Here is a 19,651-nt window from a genome sequence, read left to right as displayed (position 1 = left end):
GCTGCAGCCCCTGGGTAAAGTCCAGTCTGTTCGGTGAGGTTGAGTGTATTCGGACGTGTCCAAGCAGGAGCTTTCTCTGCAAATGGCTGAGAAATGACTTGTGCGCCACCCTGGGGACTGTCCAGCTGCCTCCCAGGGTCTGACGTGTGCTGTTACAAATCACTGGTTCCTGCCCCTTCCCGAGCATGGGATCGCCACCACTGCCCAGGCCTCTGGTGGGAATCGTCTGCTCTGTGTCATCTCTGTACACGATGTTTCTCACTGTGAGCAGCTCCTGGAGAGAGCTGGGTGGGCACCAGAGCCCTGGGTGGCATCGCAGGCAAGCAGTCGTGGGGTATTTTCTCCTGGGAGGAGCAGCTGCAGAGCTGCGGGCGTGGAGGGCCTCCTGCTGGGGGAGCGCTGGGGTTGGTGCAGACACGGGGTCCTCACCCAGCCCTGGGAGTCGCCTGTCCAGGGCCCCATCCCCTGTGTGAGGTGGGTGGCCTCCCCGGCTTGCAGCGAGAGGATGTCTGCATCAGGCTGGTGGAAGTCATGGCAAGACAAGGCATGAGGGGTAGAGTCCGGTGACTCCAAAGCTGCCCCAGCTTCCTTCACCCCAGGGCCCAGTGGACCACACGAGGACGGGGCCCAACCCTGTGACCCACAGCACCAAGTGGGTAGAGTCAGAACCGGGTGCCAGGGAGGCGTCGGGGAGAACGGGGCCACAGCTGGCCCCCAGGCTGAGCACACCCTCAGGACCAGGGAGGCCCTGAACGCAGACCGAGGGACTGGGGTTCCATCCTGGTGCCAGAGCACCCCAGCCGTGTGCGGCAGGAGGGGGCGCCGGGGTGCGGGGCTGGGAAGAGGAGTCGTGGGGGAGGCGGCCCTGGGGGAGGCCCTGCCCGTTGCGCCTTCCTCCCGTACGCACACTCTTGTGCGTGCTTCTCACGGTTTCCAGAGTTACGGCTCAAAACAGCACGTTCCTTTCTCAGTGATCTGTGACTCAGGTGTCAGCGTGCTGCTCGGCCCGCGCGCCCATGCTCGGGCTCCTGCTCTGGCTCCAGGAGCCTGCACAGCAGTGGTGGTAGCACCAAGGGGCTCCAGCTCCCCATGCCCGCCTAGTGCCTTCTGGGACGGCTCCTCTCCTGGCTGAGGGACCTCTGTGTGGTGGGTCCCGGGACACAGTGCCCCCTCCACCGTGCTCACGCAGCGGCTTTGGGGGAGAGCAGGTGGAGCTCCCAGGCTCCTGTGTTTGTCCAGCCTGGCCAGTCAGTGCCTCCCACGGGCTCCCTGAGCGCTGCCTGCCTAAAGGATGGCCCGTGTGGGTCCCCACGGTTTGTCCCAAGGGAGAGGGAGGGAACAGGGAAACCTGAGCCCCACCTGCCTGGAGAGCAAGAGGAGCCCCAGGTGTGGGCAAGGGCCGGACTCGAGGGGCGTCTGTCTGTCCTGCTCAGGCCGCACAGCAATGCCCGTCCTGCCGGCCTCGTCTGCCCTCTGTTGCCTGGCGAGGCTCGGAGGGACATCTGTGGGGTAGAGGGGCCGGCCCCTGGGGTCTGAAGTCAGCCTGGGGTGTGCTGAGCAGGAAGGGCAGACGCAGCCTGTCGGGGCCCTGGGGCCTGCTCCACGCAGGACATGGCAGCTGAGCTCTTCCCACGCACACATGCCCTGGAGGACCGACCCCTCTCGGCACACGTGCACTGTTTCAGCAGGAGCAGCTGGCCTGGATGCGGGAGGCACCTGGCTCTCACCCCCAGTGACCTAGCAGGGTACATGGAGGCAGGCCCAGGCCCTGTGCAGATGCTCATCCCAACACCCCTGCCTGGCCCCACTCCACGCTTGCCCACCCATCCTTGAACGCCACTCCACACCCACGGCTTGGCCTGGCCTGGCCACTGGCCTCTCGTCTCTGGGGCCCCGTCACCGGCACGAGATCTGGGACCTGCTGGCGGCCCTCAGAGCCTGCTCAGCAAGTGTCTGCTCAGTGGATTAATGAATACATGCTAATGGCCACATCTATTATTTATCTGATGTGAAATCTGGGGTCAGAAGCACAGCGTCTGATTATGACGTCATTCCCATGAGATATGACAGCTCTGCTGGTCCCTACCACGCAGCTTCCGGGAATCCGTTAGCGCTAATTACTACCCAGTAGAATGTAACATTCCTGGACCACCACTTAACTGCGTGTGGAACGTCGTCCGCTCCTCCAGGCACACCTGGGGGTCCTGCATCCTGTTTCTCTCTGCAGAAGGCTTACCCCACCCCACACACACCCAAGACCTGAGGCTGCTCACTTTCAGGGCGTCTGTTATTCCTGAGCTTGTTCTAAAGAAGGCACAGGGTGGGTTTTGGAAACGGGCCCTCCCCGGTGGAGTGCAGGACCTTGAGGCAATGTCTACGTTGTGGTGGGGGCGGTGGTTCCTTCTCAGCACTGATGCTGTCAGACCATGTATCTGAGAGAAGGCAGGTTCTGTGGGAGAGCAGGGCTTCGTGGGGCCTCCCCCGGGCACTGCCACCCTGGGGCCAGCAGCACTGCCCGTCCACCTTGGAGGAGCAGCAAGCCTAGAGCTCCTGGCCGTGGGACTTAGAGCGCATTTCCTGCCTCTCCAGGCCTCAGTTTCTTTATCTGCAGAATGGGGATAGGACGGTGTGAGGGTGGAGCAGGCCGGTGCCTGTGTCCACCCATCAGCACCAGCTGCAGCTTCCCTGTTGTTACCACATCGTCAGAAAAGTCCTTAAATCCGATACCTCCGATCTACACCGGCCCCACACTTGGGACGCTCATCTCATTCATTTTACTTTCAAACACTGGGCAGCTTTCACCAGCAGCAGGAGTCCCTTTAGAAGTAGGACGGTCAGTTGTGCGTGGGAGTCAGACGAGGGCCCTGGGTTCCTTGAAAACCCAGAGGCTCCACGGCAGGGTCACGGTCCTCAAGGGGAGGTAGAGAGGGCCAGGGCCACGCTCTGTGGTCACGGTGCCTCCTGGCCGCCGTCCTCGCGTCCTCTGTGCTGGTGGGGGCGGGGCGGCCACGGGATCCTCCACGTGGCCTTGAGTGAGCACACCGCCGGCAGGGGCCAGGCCTGCCCAGCTCTGCCCTGCACCCTTGCTTTCGTGAACACAGGCCTCCCCCTCGCGGACTCCAGTGAGGACTGATGCCCTGCCTGGCAGGATGGAGGCACGGGGCCAGCCAAACCCCAGCAGGCGGAGCTGACTGCCGGGGAGGCTGCCCACGTGCTGCCTGCGGGGGATGCAGCGACAGTGCCCCCGTGGGAGGCGGGGCTTGCCCGTGCAGGCGCGGGGCCCCAGCCGGCAGCCCCGAAGCCAGGTGCTGTCAGCGACCACGGGGGCCAGAGGGGGCCAACGGAGTCGGAGAGCCCAGGGCCAGCTGGGGCCTGGCGGGGAGGGTGCTCTTGGGCCTCGCAGGGCCAGGCCGTGCTGACCGCCCCCCCTCCCCCCCCCAGAGCCGGATGGCGGAGAGCCTGCGCCTCTTTGACTCCATCTGCAACAACAACTGGTTCGTCAGCACCTCCCTCATCCTCTTCCTCAACAAGAAGGACCTGCTGGCGCAGAAGATCCGGCGCATCCCACTCACCGTGTGCTTCCCCGAGTACAGCGGCCAGAACACCTACGAGGAGGCCGCCGTCTACATCCAGCGGCAGTTCGAGGACCTGAACCGCAACAAGGAAACCAAGGAGATCTACTCCCACTTCACCTGTGCCACCGACACCAGTAACATCCAGTTCGTGTTTGACGCCGTGACCGACGTCATCATCCAGAACAACCTCAAGTACATCGGCCTCTGCTGAGGAGCCAGCGTCGGCTGTGGCGAGACTGGGGCATCACACCCCGACCCGCGCTGGTGACCAACACGGGGGCAGAAAACGGGGGCCCGGAGCGTGTCCCCCGCCCCGCCTCCTCGGCCCCCACGTTTCCGCAAACATGAATATGTACGGATAGATCGCTAGGTAAGTAGACACACTTGCGCACACACACGCACACACACACGCGCACGCTCTGCAGACAGCAGGCTCCCCGCGTAGCTGAGGTCCTGTGAAGACTTGAGGAGCTGTCACCAAGTCCACCCCGAGCCCCTCCTGCCACATAACCCTGCCTTCCCGACGTGGCCCCACTCTGCATGGGGGTCTGAGGGACCACAGGGAGGGGCGGCCGGCTCCCTGGGAGGAGACCCAGAGCAGGGGCCACGCCGCCCCACGTGCGCGCTGGGACCGGGCACCAGGCCTGCGACAGCACTGACCAGCCCTCCGGCCACTCACAGCTCTTTTTAAACCGCTTCAGAATATGCAGCAAAACTCCACATGGTGACATGCGTGGCGCAACTTGTCTCAGACCAGGCGAGCTGGGCGCCAGCTTTTCTTCTACGAGTCGGACGTTTTATAAACCGAAACCTGGTTTTTCTCCTCTGACATCCTTTTTCTTTTTTTTTTTTTTTTTGGCCAAATCTCGTGGTGTTTCGCAGAAATACAGAAAATTTCCAATGCAGTTGAGTATTCTTTTTTAAATGCAGATTTTCAAAACCTATTTTTTTTTTCGGGTGGTCCTTTTTGTGTCTGGCTTCGCTGAGTGTAAAATTGTTACCTGGACAAGTCTGTCCCTCTGCGCCTGGCAGCAGCCTCGGCGCCGAGTTGTACATAAGCCCGTGCAGCGTCCTCTTGTTACTGGTGCGGTTTCCGCTTCGTTTTTCTTTCAGAAAATAAATGTGATGTATTTAAAGAAGGTCCTTCACCCAGGAGCGAACGAACAATAGCTAAATGTCTTGGTATTTAAAGAGTAAATTACCTGTGGCTTTTCTGCAAGTGGAGGAAAGGGAGGCCAGCGGGCAGCCTCGACTCCTGTGAAGGCTCGGCCGCCTCGCAGCCTGAGGGAGGCCCTTCCTGCCCAGGGCCCGGGGCACTGCCACCGCCACCGCCACGTGGATTACCTTGGCTGAGGGCCGTGTGCAAACACGAAGGCGCTGCCAGAGCCCTTGCCAAACCTCCTCTCGGCCTTTGGTACCCTGAGCCCGAGGTTGGTGTGAGGAGTTACAGCCAAGGACTTTAAGGGATGTCGAGAGGGAAAGAGGAGCTGGTGATCGCACGAAAGTCCGAGATTGTCTACTTTACGAAAATAAAATATCCTGAATGAGCCGAGCCTCGTCCCGAGTGCTGTGTGCGTGGACGGCATGCAGGAGGGTGGCGGGGACACCGTCCGTGCTGAGGTTCCTTTTTCTCTCCCCGCTCCCTCCACATGTTTAGGAAAAACCATTTTGAAATGAATGTCAAGAACAAACAACCCCAAGAGTAGAAAGACGCTGCAAAAGAGGGAGACCTGCCAGGCCTGTGTGTCCCAAGGGGCTGAGGTTTGGGGGTAATGATGGTACCAGCCCAGGCTGCACCATCACCTGGGCTCCCCCCCACCCTAAAGACACCTCCACTAGGGTCAGAATCATCCCCACAGAGCGGAGGAGATGCCCAGTGGGCCTGGAGGGTGCTGACAGCCCCCGGCATGAACGGCGAGCCTGCAGGGTGTTTGGAGGAGGGGCCCCGCCGGCCCACTGTTGGCTGACTTGCCAGTGTGGTTAGGGGGCCAAGGGATGGAAAACACTAGTCAAGGAAGTTTGTTCACACTGCACCGGGCTCCTTGCAGACTATCTTATTCCACACTCATCCCTGCGGCGGGGTGTCAGCGGTGACCCATTTTACAGATGAGGCAAGATGCCCAAGGTCAAGGTCAGGGAGCAGCGGAGCCATCCTCCCCGGGAGGAGCAGAGGGGGCCGGTGCCTCCCAACACCTGGGTCCAAGACCTGGGTCCTCGCCCAGCTCTGCACCTGGACGGCCGGGGCAGGAGCCCACGGGGGCACAGAGCTACCCCATGTCGCCTCCTCAAACCCAGGACCGGACATGAAGCCCCAAGGGAGGGATACAGATAGACACACACGTGTGCAGGTACACAGCACTCAGGCACACGGACCTGGCTCTTGTTCCCCCCACCCCTGAGCCCACGTGGGGGTCCCCTTCACGCCTTCCCACATCACCAAACGGCGAAAACCCAAGGGGGCTTTTGTATAAGAAATAACCTGTGACTTAAGATCTTTGAGACTTATTTTGCACTTTAATGCCAACTGTGAAAAGAGCAGTAATCTCAGCGTGAGCGTCTTTAACTAAAAATACACAGTGAGAGGGAAATGGAAGGATTCTGCCTCCTGCCCAGATGTGTTCAAGGAGGGGAGGAGGCTTCCCTGGGACAGTGGTCCCCTCGCCGCATCCCCCACAGTCTTTATCTGCTCCAGTTCTTCCTCTCACCAGCTGATCCCTCTGCTGACAGGACCGTCCCCATCCTCACGGCCCAAGACCCATCATCCCCTCAGGGCCCAGCACCCCAGGCCATGAAAGAGCGCCCAGGCCAGGTCGAGGCGGGAAGGGGTGTTGCACCGTCTGACCCGCCTCCTTCCCCTGCTGCTGCCTGAGTGCCTGGCACGGGGGAGGCACGTGCTAAGCTGCATCCAGAGAGGTCCACAGACGCGGTGTTAGCGGCAAGCCCAGGCTCAGCAGAGGGGGCGGGGAGAGGGGGCCAGAGTTGGTGGAGGATGGCCCTGAGGGGAGAGGGTCCCCTTGCCAGAGGGGCAGGGTCACCACTGGGGGGCCCTCGTGCTTTGCTAAGTCTGGGTGGGGAGGGGGTTCTACTGTCTGCCAAGGGCTGTCAGGCTGAGGATGTCCACCCCTCACCCTGTGCTCCCATGGACGCAGTACCCCCATCTCTCTCCAGCCCCCAGTGGTGATGGCGGGATGCCAGGGATGCCCCCACCGTCTCCCCACCCAGCCCTGGCTCTCTCCTCTGGGCAGGGAGGGCACCTGCCTCTGCCCACAGCCCAGCTGCACATGAATGGGTCGGGACAGCGGGACAGTGGAGCTGCCCTAAAGGTGGGCCGGCGGCTCTCAGCGCCCAGCACTATGTGTGCCAGGCAGGGCCTGAGACCACCATCAGAGGGCCCGAGGGGTTGGGGACACTTCCAGGGGGCCCCCAAATCCAGTTACAGAGGAATCCTGGGTGTCAGCCTGGAGCCCTCTCCTACAGGATGCTGTGTCCACACAAGGAGGAGACGGGTTCCTCCAGCATCCCTGGCGGCCGGTCACTCAGGGCCTGGAAGACGGGGCGCCTGGCATTTGCCCCATGATCCCGGTTTCTCCTCTCCTGACAAGCAGGTCCAGGCCTGAGAGCCAGAGCAGCCCTGCTGGGCGGCGACCGGTCCTGCGGTGCCCCCTGCTGGCCACTCTGGGAAACCACGCAGCCAGCTGGACCTGGCCGGGCGCCAGGGCCCAGAAAAGGCCTCGTCCCCACAGATACCCCAACACATGGGCGTGAAGTGCAGCAGGAAAACAGCCGACAAATAGTCCTTTAAAATCCTGCATAGAAACTGCTAAACCACCAGTATTTGTTGAGTGCCAGACACGTGCCCAGCACTCCGCCAGGTGCAGAGGGTCCTTCTGGTCGTGGCCGTGGACAGAGAACCCAGACCCATGACCACCAGCACGAGAGCCGCTGCGCCCTGCATGCAGACCGTCCCGGAAGAGCCGCTGGACCCCTGTGACCTGTTGCTCCCAATGGGCTTCGCTAGCGCCCGAGGCCCCACGCTGGTAAGAGCACAGCCCCAGAAGTAGATGCCCTCACCCACCCAGACCCCCACCCACAGGCCCAGCGAGGACACCCCCAGGACACGGCTACACGGGCCAACCCAGGAGCTGCTGTGCTCAGGGGCCACTCAGATGGTCCTCCTGGGTCGCCTACCACACTGCATGTCCCCCTCCCTCCCTCTAGCTACCCACCCCTCCCCAGAGTGTCCCAGGCCTCCCTCTGGGCACGGACTCCTGTGATAAATCCTGTGATAAATCCTACGATAAAGTGCAAACTACACCCCCTGCTCCCCATGGTGAGCCTAGTGCTTGCGGATTCCGGCCTGTCCACCAGAACCCAGAATACCTAGAGCTTTTGTAATTAAGACAGTGTTGGGCTGGCCCAGGTACGTTCTTGGACTGAGTGTGAAAAGCAAAATTCTTTCACTTTCAGAAGAAAATATGGCAGGATATCTCCATGAGCTATTAGCACCAAATTCTCTTAAACAACACCAAAGAAAAGAAAAAAGTCACAAAGGAAAAGATTGATGAAACTCACTACTATTCAAATGAAAAACTGCTGGACCAATGAATAAACAAACAGAGAAAAGCCACGCAGATAGCCTGGGAAGTGATATTTGCAATATGTGTGACCAGCAAAGTGTTAGAATCTCGGATAAACGAAGCACTCCCTCAAATCAATGAGAAATGGAAAAAACAACTCAGCAGAATGGGCTCAGGCTCCTGGGAGGCCCCGGGCAGGAGAGGAGATGGAGGCGGTGCTAGGCAGAGAGAAGACGCCCCTTCCCAGCCTTGGGGGATGGCAGAGCCATAGGACAGCGACAGCTACACGGCTTAGCACTCGGCCGGGCTGCTGGGAGGGAGCACGACGGGCTCTCCAGCTGGGAAGCAATTGTGCTCTCTGGCCCCATGACGCCCTTCTCTGGGGAAGCCCTGGGGAAAACCAGCTCATGCAGGTCCGCCGGACTGGAGTAAGTTCACTGAATGTAAGTACACACGTTCAAACGAGGGATGGGCAGGCTGCGGTTATAATCAGGAAATGGAGCCCGTGACACACATGGGTACATTCCCAATGATAGCATTAGGTTTTTCAAGTACCAAAGGGATACGTACAGCAAAATCCATTTAGAGAGTTTTAAAACATGGAAGGCAAGATCTATATACAATTACACCTATGCCGCCTTCCGTGGAAGCGCAGAATCCTAACCACTGGACCGCCAGGGAATAATACAAAGACATATGTTGGGGATGAAGTCACCCACTATTGGTGGCTCCAGGGAGGGCAGGAGAAAGGGTGCTGGGTGGGGGAGGTTCACAGCGGGCTGTATTTTGTTTCGTTTGCAGTACGCGGGCCTCTCACTGTTGCGGCCTCTCCTGTTGCGGAGCGCAGGCTCCGGACGCGCAGGCTCAGTGGCCATGGCTCACGGGCCCGGCCGCTCCGCGGCATGTGGGATCTTCCCGGACCGGGGCACGAACCCATGTCCCCTGCATCAGCAGGCGGACTCTCAACCACTGCGCCACCAGGGAAGCCCAGGGGGCTATATTTTTTTAAGCAAAAATCTCAAGCAACTATGAAATATGGTTGAATGTTAAGATTTAGCAAATCTGGTGATGGTTCCTGATGTTCGTTACCATCATCTCTCTTCCCCTGGACGCTTACACAGGTCACAATGATTTTAAAAGCCTTGAGTGAGAACGGCAAGTCCCCTCTCTCCACACCCTGGGAAGGAATGTTCCTGAGTGGTGAGCAGAGGCGTCCATGGAGCTCAGCCCCAGAACTGGTCCTTTATGGAGACGCCCCGATATTCCCAGGGGCCCTCAACCGTGGTCGCCCAGGAGAACCAGCCAAGGTGCGTTCAAGGAAGATGTGGGCAGGGCCCACCAGGTGACGTGGGATAGGGCCAGGGATGGGGTGGTCTTTTAAAAAGACCACCCGGGGTGCTGCTGTCCGGCCTGGCACACCCAGCCCAGGCAAGCTAGAGGAGGGTATGGTGCCGGCTGGGCGGGCAGCAACCCCAGCTCCCAGGGCTCTGCTCAGCCTGCCTCTCTGCACCTGTTCCCTTAGTCACTTCTCTCTGGGCCCTGATTCGGGGAGTGTTCCCGCCTGGTCCTCACTTCAGGCCTCTGGAGCAGAGGGTCCCATCAGCCTCAACGTCCCAGATGGGGAAGCAGCCTGTCTAGGGGCACACGGGGAACGAGGGGATGGCAGAGGGACCTGGTCTGTCCAACTGCTGGCCCGGGACATCTTAAGGCCCATGTCGGCCTTAAGGCACCCCCTTTAAGGCCTGATATCCTGCCTCTTGGAAGGAGCCCCTCATTTAAAATTGCTCATTGTGTCTTGTGACAGGATGGGTATCAACCTGACACGAATCTCAACCCTCCAGCTGCGGTCGGTCAGCGGGTGGCGGTTACCCTGGACTCAGCATCAGATTAGCAGGAGCAGTCAGCCGAAGGGGACGGTGAGCCCGGGGTGGGGTCTTTCATCCTTAAAAACGTGCCCTGGTGCTTCTCACAAGAGGACATTTACAGGGCTTTTGTCACCAGGGAAATACAAATGAAAACCAAAGCGAGACGCAAGCACACACCCACCATCAGAGCCAAAGAATCAAGCGTGGGTGCGGATACAGAACGCCTGGGACCCTCATACGCTAGTGGTGGGAGCGTAAATTGGCAAAACTCCTTTAGGAAGCCATTTGTAGTACCTTCTAAAGCTGGACATAAAGTTGCCCTGTGCCCAGCAATTGTCTCCAAGGCGTATCTCAAAAGAAATGCATACACATGTCCATCGAAAGACATTTGTAAGAATGTTAGCGACCACTGTATTCTCGGCTGCCACACACTAGAAACAGTTCAAATGGCCATCAGCAACAGAGGGGATAAACAGACCGTAGCGCCCTCATATAGTGTGCATACCACACTGCAGAGCAAATGGGCAAATACACAACGCACAACAGAGACGAAGAAGCTAGAAACAAAATACTACAGACTGTATGTTTCCACTTATGTCAAGTTTAAAGAGGCACAGACTAACCCGTGGTCTTATAACCTGAAGACAAATCAGCCGGTTTACGTTTGGGTGAGGGGTGGTGACTGGTAGGGGCAGGTGCCGGCCATACTCCGCACACTTCTTCATCTGGGTAGCGGTGCCCGGAAGTGGCAGGTTCACTTAGTACAAGTTAGTCAAGCGTTCACGTATGACGTGTGCCTTTTTAACATGTATATGGTACCTTAATAAAAGCATAGCTTTTTAAAAAATATGCTCTAAACTGTGATCGGCACGGCAGGCGCCTGACTAGGAGAGGAGACCGAGGGCCACCCAAGCGCCCACGGTGAGCCTACCTGCAGGCAGCTGCGCCAGGTGCTTGAAGGCCAGGTGCAGGTTCTCCCGGCAGGCTGATTGGGGGTCGCTCAGCAGGAAAGACAGGGCGTAGATGACGTCATGCTCTAAAAAGCCATCTCTGGGGAAGAGAAGTGGGATTTAGACACAACGAACGTGCCACGAGAGGATCCAATAAGAACCTAGAGGCGGTTGCCTGCCCTCCTGGCCCCTGGAGCCTAAGCCCGTGCCGGCTGGACGGGACCGCATTCCTGCGGCCTCCGGAGAGAAGGCACAGGCTGGGGGTGGCCCTCACGTCAGGTGAGAGCAGTGCGGCCTGCGTGGTGGAGGACGACTCCAGGCAACAGAAGTGCATGACCAACCTCCCCTGAGCAGCCGGGCTGAGCTGACCGCTTCCCTCCACCTGCCGGGCACACACCTGCGGACTGTCCAGGGCAGCCACGTGCCTCCAAACCCACGCAGGCCTGTTATGCTTCTTGTTATAATGATATAGATTCACTGAATATCAGGTAAGCCAGTTCGATGGGAGAAGAGTTGGTGGTTTTTGTTTTTGTTTTGATTTCCTTATGAAAACAAAGGTGAATGTTTTGGGAAACTCCAAGGTCAGTGTCTAAAAAGATAAATAAATAGGGCTTCCCTGGTGGCGCAGTGGTTAAGAATCCACCTGCCAATGCAGAGCACGCGGGTTCAAGCCCTGGTCTGGGAAGATCCAACATGCCGTGGAACAACTAAGCCTGTGCGCCACAACTACTGAGCCTGCGCTCTAGAGCCCGTGAGCCACAACTACCGAAGCCCACGTGCCACAACTACTGAAGCCTGCACACCTAGAGACCGTGCTCCGCAACAAGAGAAGCCACCACGATGAGAAGCCCGCGCACTGTAACGAAGAGTAGCCCCCGCTCGCCACAACCAGAGAAAGCCCACACGCAGCAACAAGGACCCAGTGCAGCCAGAAATAAATCAATAAATTTATTTTAAAAATAGTGAGGTGATTGTGAAGATTCTAGAAGGGTTTTGCATGCAGATTACTTCATTAATGTCTGAGTGCTTGCTCTACTTTAAAGAATCAAAGCTCCATGATGGTACAGGTGCTGGTTTAAGCAAAAAAGATGATGGGAAGCTCCATGCAGTGGGCCCATAGCCAAGAAGAGGCACGCAGGGATTGCTGACTGCCTGATCGTTTAGGGGTTTGGGGTTAAGGTGAACTGTTTGAAGGGAAGATACAATTTCTTCCAATCCTAGCTTTTTAACCATTCCTTCTGATTAACCAACTAACTGCTGGGCCCAGTTACGTCTGGTGAGGGTTTCAAGGCTGCATCTCTCGAGGCTGAGGTCAGAACTAAATGAGAACTCAGAGCGGGGCCTGGTCCAGTGCCCAGCACACAGGAAGTGCCTGACTGTGCTCTGCCGTGAGGTCTGTATGAGTCGTTCTGGGAGAAGGAAATCACAGTGGGACCCCCAAGTTGCAGGGGCCTTCCCTGACCCCCGGTGTGAGGTGTCCGGGCCTCTTCACCCTGCGCCCAGGTGCCCACGCCGAGTCACCCTGCTGGTAAGTCAGCTCTGTAAGCTGTAACTCCCCAAGGTGACAAGAGGCCAGGCCCCTGGCTTCCACACTCATCCGCTCCCCGTCACTCCTCGTGTGGATCCAGGAAGGCAGGAGGTTTCAACATGGGCAGTTACTCAGGGTTTGAGGGGTGAGATGACCATTGAGCCCGGCGGACTTCAGAAGTCGGCCCCGGTCACTTCTGCCCTTTGTCCAGCGTGGTGTGCTAGAGTGAGCTGGGTCTTGGAATCCTGGACCCTGGGCACACCAGCTGCCTGCTCCGGGCTCCTCCCCGCCCCTTGCGGTGGTGCTGCGAGGGACACTGGAGAACAGTGTGCCAGTCACATCGGGTCCTCAGTCGGTGACAGTTTCTGCACCGAGTCGCCCTGCTAAAGTGGTTACAGCCGGGAACCACTCCCCACACCTCCTATGAGGATAAACAGACCTATGGTCACTGTCACTGGGCTCATAGTTTCCTGTAATCCCCAAACTTCAAGCATCCCTCCTCTCAGCCTCTGTCACCCTCCCTGGGGTTACTGCTAATGTCCAAATCGGGTCCGGAAAGAGGAAAAAGGAGCAGGAAGAATGAGAGAAAGCACTTTTCTGGATCTGTCTCAGATGAGAACAGTGAGACTCGACCAAGAGCCTTGCCAGGTCAGAGCAGGAAAGGGCGGCGCTGCAGATGCCAGGTTCGAGCCCACTCCCCCGTTCTCCCCGGCACCCGTCTGCCCTGTTTGGTGCAACACCTGTGAACTGGGGCGCTCACTGTGTCACCACCTCCCCACACGCACCCAGTTCATAGCGACCTGTTGGGCCAGGGCTGCGCAGGGATTGGGCTGGCCACCCCCCTCCCAGGGACCTGACATCAGAACCCAGAGAAGAGACGGGGAGCTGAGGGGTCGAGGGGACCAAGGGGCTGAGGCGGCCATCTGGAGGTGGCCCTGAGCAAGCGGGTGTGTGAGTTCCCAAAGACCACCCATCTGTGGGAAGGGGGAACCAGAGAGAGAGCGCCCGCGGCCAACCAAGCCACCACGGGGCTGACACTTCACGTGCATGAACTCATTTAACTCCCTGCCCCGCGAGCAGCTCATTCAAGGTCGTTCAAGCATGTGCCACCCAGGGGAGGGGTGCGGCTCCAAAGCGTGACATTGATACCCAGAGGCAGCTGCTCACCTGCCCACGTTGTGGGTGGCCATGATATAGAGCACCTCAGTGGTCTTGATGCGCACCAGGTCGTTGGTGTCCATCAGCAAATCTTTCAGGCTCTCCAGGCAGCCTACGGGCAGAAAAACCTCTGAACATTCACCACGCTCAGAAACCAGCTAACCTAGAAGTCGACAAGTGAGCTGATGTCCAGAACGAGAGCACCAGGGCTCTACTGTTTGGGGGTGTGAGGGCATCGTGTGGGTGATGGAGTGTTTCAGAGTCACTGGCAGGGACTCTGGGTGCTAGAAAGGCTCATCCCCCAGGACCCTGTCATCCAAACCCCCTCGTGAATCTCTGCACACCTCCTCCCAGTCCTCCACAGGGTTCAGAAAATGCCCTTTGCGTTTGGAGAGACCGGAAGTCAAATTCCAGCCTTGTCAACCACTGGTCGTGTACCCTTGAAAGGGTTACACCTCGGGAAGCCAGACTGAGCACCTAAAAATCTTGCCTTATTTACTTATGGGGCAGCCCTAGCCTCACACTGCTTCTCTCTGAGCCTCCATTTTCTTCTGTGGGTTGAGGCGGTTCCTTCCCTCCCAGGGCCAGTGCTACGAGGACTAAGGTAACACGGGCACTGCACGTATGGCAGCGCTGGCCCAGAGTCGGGCTCGTTAAATAGCAACATTTTTTATTGAAGCTCCACCCGGCGTAGGGACCGCTGCCACCATCTCTGGGATTAAACTAGCCCTTCAGATAAGGCTGGTGGGGGAGGCGGCAGTTCACTCATCGTGGGCCTGATCTGGGACAGGTGTGACCGTGCCACTAAAATCAGTTCAACTCTTATGTGGGTAATTAAGAGAGTGGGACACAGTGGACACAGGTCCCCGTGTATGTGTGGTTTCAGTAGGGCCAGTGCCTATCTTCTGTGACAGCCTTGCGGGTGAGACAGATAAAGGCCTATTGGGTGGATGTGTGGCCACCGGGTTGAGTCATAGCAGAGGGGGCTGACCACTGGTGGTGTCCAGTTGAGGATGGGCTGACCAGCTGGGAGGGATGCTGTGAAGGGGCCACCTCAAGCTGCTCTGTGTCTGTCCATCCAGACCACAGTCGTGGTCACTTGGGCTGTGCCACGCTCACCTATGCGGATGGCTGTGTAGACGTGCTCGGGGTCGTGCATGAGGTCATACAGAGCCATGAGGGCTTTCTGCCTTGTCAACAGGTCCTCCGACTGCAGCTCCTCGTTCAGCTTGGGCAGCGCCCGGCAGCCGTAGGCGATGGCAGCCTGGGTGGGGTTGATGTCAGGGGGCAGGTACTTGGAGATCTGGGTGTGGGCCATCTTCCCACGCCTCCCGCTCCTGCACAGGGCGGCTCTGTCGCTTTCAAAGTGAAGCTCTGTAGAAACCACTGATTAAAAGAACCCAAAAGTTGTCAACATTGCTGCTGTGATTTGGTATTTTTACTTCCATTTTACAGATGAGCAAACTGAGAGTGAGAGCAATAAAGGGATTTGTTCAAGGTCACAGTGAAGCCCAAACTTCACAGTGAAGTGGCGACCCAACCTGCAAACTTCAGAGTTCTCCCGATACTTTATAGGCTGGGCCTTGGGACAAAGGCATTGAAAACACAAACTAAGCCAAATGAGCAAACACTGTATCAGCTCCATTCAGTGCTTATCTTGTGCCAGCAATACCTGATATCCAACTCGGCTACCCCAGCGGGAGGGGTGAAGGAGGAAACTGAGGTTTAGGGGCAACGAGCCGTGGAGGTCACGAACTAGGAACCAATGTTCAAATCTGGGTCTAGCACATTCACCCATCAGGGACCCACAGTCGGATGCTCCCGGCACATCCATAGAGAAGGAAATAAGGTTAAAGTGCGATTTATTTTTATTACACACACACTTTGAGCAACTGTAGGCAGTGTGGCTTAGTAGTTAAGAATGGGCTCCAGACCCAAGCCAGTGCGTGGCCCTTAACAAGTTATTTCCTCTGTGTCTTGTGGCACAAGGGAGATGATAATAGCACCCACCCCCACCCCAACCCCCGACCCCCGCCAAGCTGCCATATTCGCTGAGACTCTTGAGCCTGGCTCACCAGGGCTCCAGATACTTTGGGCTGAGTTATTATTAAGCTGATGGGGGTTGTGACCGCGTTTAGTGGCAGTGACAAACCCCTGCCTGTGGGAACCGACTCCACTAAGAGAGGTGAGCCGGACTCTGATTCCGGGCAACTGGTGACTAGGGAAGGAGGAGAAGGGGCCGGGCTGGAAGAGAAGAGGGGGCCCAGCCATTTGGGATCGGGGCTCCCCTCTCAGAAAACGGTGGGCGCCAGGGACAGGGGCCTACCCTCATCTAAGGGGTATGGGCTGCCTTGGGGTGGGAGGGCGTGGGGCCTGTTGATCAGGACCGGGTGGGTCTGGGGACCCCTGGCCCCTGGCCCCTGTCGGCCGCCGCAGACTCACCTGCTTCAGCGCGCAAGGGTCTGTAGCGCTTGCCCGTTGCCAGGCGACCCGGTTGCCAGGCGACCCTGAGCAGCGTCAGCCAAGCAGCTCTTGCACACTCGGCGCCCACCGCGCAGGCGCGAACATCCCAGGCCAGGGCCGACAGTAAAGTGGGGGTGGTGATATTTTACAGGGTTACTGTGGGGAACAAAGGCGGCTCAGCTTTGTTCATAGTGCAGAAGGGAAGTGTCTGTGTGCGCCGTTCTCTGTACTGGGCACTTGGCACACTGTTAATCCTCAGAGTAAACCTGTGAGGTGATAACTTTCTCCATTTTACGGACAGGAACCTCAAAGAGGTTCAGTAGCTTCTGCTGAATCACTGAGGCCTGATTCCAGGACTGCTTAGCCCTGGTCCAGGCTCCTTCCTCGGCAGGCTGACTGGCTGGTGACAACACAGGTTGGCCCCTGCAGTGGACTCAAAGCACTGCTGGCCAGAGCAGTTGTTCTTGAAAGCAAGCCAGAGCCAGCCACCACATACACCAAACCCTCCCAGGGCTCCCCACTGGTCTCAGGACAGAGTCCAGACTCCTAGCCTACCGCTCGAGGCCCTGGGTGAAGGCTTCCTCCACACATGCTGGATTCTTTCTTAATCCCCCAAATGGCTAACTCTTTCCTGCAGCTGGGCTGCTTGTAACACTATCCACTTCTTTGTTCTTCAGGACACAGCTTGGTGTACTCGTCCACCAGGAAGCCGACCTTCTGCCCAACTCCAAATTAGCGAGTGATCCTATAGCTTAATTACCCCACTGGCACACTTCCCTCTTCTTATTTTCTACTTGCTTGTCTGTTTCCCCCAACAGACTTCCCTGAGGGTGGAGGCCACTTCGGTCCTGGTTCCTTGCCTCCCCAGTGCCAGGAATATACCAGGAGGCCTTTCGGTAAGTGTAGAAGAAGTGAATGGTTAATGGATTTGAGTCAAGCTTCATAATCAAAGCACTTTCACCATCTTGTGTGATCCTCACAACAAACCCTTGAAGTACATAGTCAGGTCCATTTTATACCAGAGTAAACGGAGGAGGAAGTTGAGCAACTCAGGGAAGCTCACCCTGAGGCCTGAGCCCTTAGCAGTGAAACTCACTAACAAAGACACCCAGCGTCGGCCTCCAGCACATTTAACTCTGAAACGAAGGCAACTGACTTCGCTCTGTGTGCCATGGACCCCACTTTGTGATGTGGATGTCTGCCCCTACCGCTGTCCCTCAAAGGACCAGGTCGTGAAGGGTCTGTCTAACCTAGAGCATCCTAGCTTTTTTACAAAGGTGGTGTGGAGAGCATTGGGCTGGGATTTAGGAAAGCTGGGTTCCAAATCTAGTTCTAACTCATGAAGCAAATCCTTTGGAAAGTGTGAGCCTTCATTTCCTTGCTTGTGAAATCAGGGAGCTGAATCAAGTAGATTCTCAAAGCTGGGAATTCCAGATCTCTCAGGATTTGGTTACAGAGAGTCTTTTTGTAAAATCGTCCTTCAATTTTCTGTTTTTCAATCTCCTTTTTATTATTTTTGCAAACACACACATAACATTCTATGTAGCATATATGTTAATTTGTGAGACATAAAAATATAATAAGCACCTGTGAATTCACCATTAGAACATTATCAGTGTCTGCATCCCCTTCCCTTGTCCCATACACGGTCCTCCTCTCCAAAGCTACCATCTCATTTCTGTGGTTACCATCTCATAAATGCCTCTGGAAGCCATCTAGCCCCACATCCCTCTCTCTGCAAACAGAAACTAGCTCACAGAAGCTCAGTGACTCAGGTCAGCCTTTAAACAGCCATTAATTATGGAAATTAATGTTGCAGCGTGAGCTCTAGAAGCCAAGGCATATGATATTCAGGCATCATTAGGTTCAGAACTATGCAGATGAAGGTCAGGAAATGGAAGGCGTGTCCATTCCTTGTCACTGCAGGGCGATCAAATGCCAGTGCTACAGCAAGAGCCTCTTCTTATGCCATGATTGCAGAGAGGAGGAGGTGTCTGTGGGAAAGGTACGAAGCACACCGAAATGCATCAGGGCCCCCAGAAGGGCCGAGACGGGCGATATTATTGTATTCCCGCTGTTCCAAAATGTTTATTTTCATTTGAATTATTTACCAAATAGGTGATATATGTACATAGAAGAAAATCCAAAAAGTATGAAAGTATAATGTCTCCCTCCCTCCTTGGTCCCCAGCCAACAGATCGTCCTTACCTATGGCAACCACTGGAATCTTTCCATTGATACACTAAATTTATACGAGTAAATACAATTCATTTACCTTTTAATGTAATGGCAGTATACTTCAAACAGTGTTCACCTTGCTTTTGTAAATGCAATATTTGTTCACTCATTTAACCTTCACTCCATGCCTGCTTATGTGCAGGCACTGTTTGGCTGATGCAATAAGTCAGGTGGACTATACACAAGAACCCCTGCTCTCATTGCGCTCAGTGGAGGGAGACAGACAATCAACATAAACAGCAAGTTATATAATGTGTTAGAAAATGCTAAGTGCCTGGGAGAAATAGAGCAGAATAAGGGGTTGGAAGGATGCGGCAGTTGTAAATAGGATGCCTCATCTAGTGGTGACATCTGAGCAATGTGGCCCTCTGGGGACAGAGCCTTCCAGGCCTAGGAGACAGCTGATGCAAGCACCCCCGTGCCTGGCGTGTGGAGGAACAGCAAGGAGGCCAGTGGAGCATGTGTGGGATGGGGGGGAGGGGGAAGCAGTAGGAGATGAGCTAAGAGAATAAATGGGGCAAATCACATGGGGCCTCTTGGGCTATTGTAAAGATTTTATTCATCTAAGAGCGATGAGGAGGCATTGGAGGGTTTGGAGCTGAGGACTGACATGATCTGATCTGTGTTTTAACAAGGGATCCCTGGGGGCTGCTGAACTGGGAATAGGATAGAAGCAAGGGTGGAAGCAGGGAGACCAGTTAAGGGGAGAGAAGATGATGATGGTTGGGACCATGGTGAGATCAGAGGAAGTAGGAGGGAGAGAGAAGATACTGGACAAATTTTCAGGGTAGAACCTACAGGATTTACTGATAGATCAGACACTGGATGTGATGGAAAGAAGTCAAGGGATCTTGGAGATCCCTCCCTACCAGATAACAAGAAAAACACGAAATATTTACATAACAAGAAAAAGATCACATTTGCTATATTATGAAAATAAGTACTTAAACACTGCACATAATTCCCTCCACGTTTGAACCACCAACCCTCCCCAGCCATGGTGACATCAGGGAGGCCAGGTGCGCAAGTCTCTCCACAGTCAGCCCCGCCCAGGCCCGCCCCTGGAGCCCAGGCCCCACCCATGGCCGACCTGGCCCGCCCACCAGGCCCCGCCCTTGTTGCCATGGTGATCACCGGCGCTCTGGCCGCGTCCCGGAGTCTCCCGCGAGGCTCTGGTTGCTATGGTGATCGCGGCGCGAGACGCTGACGGAACACTTTTGGCTGTGAGCCCCATCCCCGACGTCCCGGATTCGTCAGACTCCCGCCTGTCCCGTGTGGTGCTCGTTGCCATGGTGAT

At 56.6% G+C, this 19,651-nt stretch overlaps 2 protein-coding genes across 3 annotated transcripts in view; one reads left to right on the top strand and one right to left on the bottom strand.

The window, feature by feature from the left end:
- GNAZ (G protein subunit alpha z) overlaps nucleotides 1-5,114 on the top strand; it is a 42,186-nt gene extending 37,072 nt beyond the window's left edge. Inside the window, exons 3-4 of one of the 2 annotated variants that reach the window (XR_014326680.1) lie at nucleotides 3,442-3,945; nucleotides 4,689-5,114. Coding sequence is in view for 1 of the 2 variants with exons in the window: in XM_082852633.1 (XP_082708759.1) it covers nucleotides 3,442-3,786 (345 nt within the window). In the remaining variant the exon portion in view is untranslated. Of the gene's footprint in view, nucleotides 1-3,441 lie in introns of both variants that reach the window. The other variant, XM_082852633.1, reaches the window with a different exon arrangement.
- The window catches only part of RSPH14 (radial spoke head 14 homolog), a gene marked incomplete at both ends in the record, with an annotated part of 60,893 nt that extends 45,922 nt beyond the window's left edge, over nucleotides 1-14,971 (bottom strand). The window contains 3 exons of the mRNA XM_082852634.1: nucleotides 10,949-11,067; nucleotides 13,663-13,765; nucleotides 14,773-14,971. Of these exons, the coding sequence (XP_082708760.1) occupies nucleotides 10,949-11,067; nucleotides 13,663-13,765; nucleotides 14,773-14,971 (421 nt within the window). The remainder of the gene's footprint in view (nucleotides 1-10,948; nucleotides 11,068-13,662; nucleotides 13,766-14,772) is intronic.
- Nucleotides 14,972-19,651: the final 4,680 nt, after the last annotated feature.

This window comes from Leucopleurus acutus, assembly GCF_964270905.1.
Source record: "Leucopleurus acutus genome assembly, chromosome: 13".
In the NCBI taxonomy this organism is placed as follows: Eukaryota; Metazoa; Chordata; class Mammalia; order Artiodactyla; family Delphinidae; genus Leucopleurus; species Leucopleurus acutus.
The sequence above is the reverse complement of the archived record's forward strand: the minus strand, read 5'-3'. Positions and strand labels throughout refer to the sequence as shown.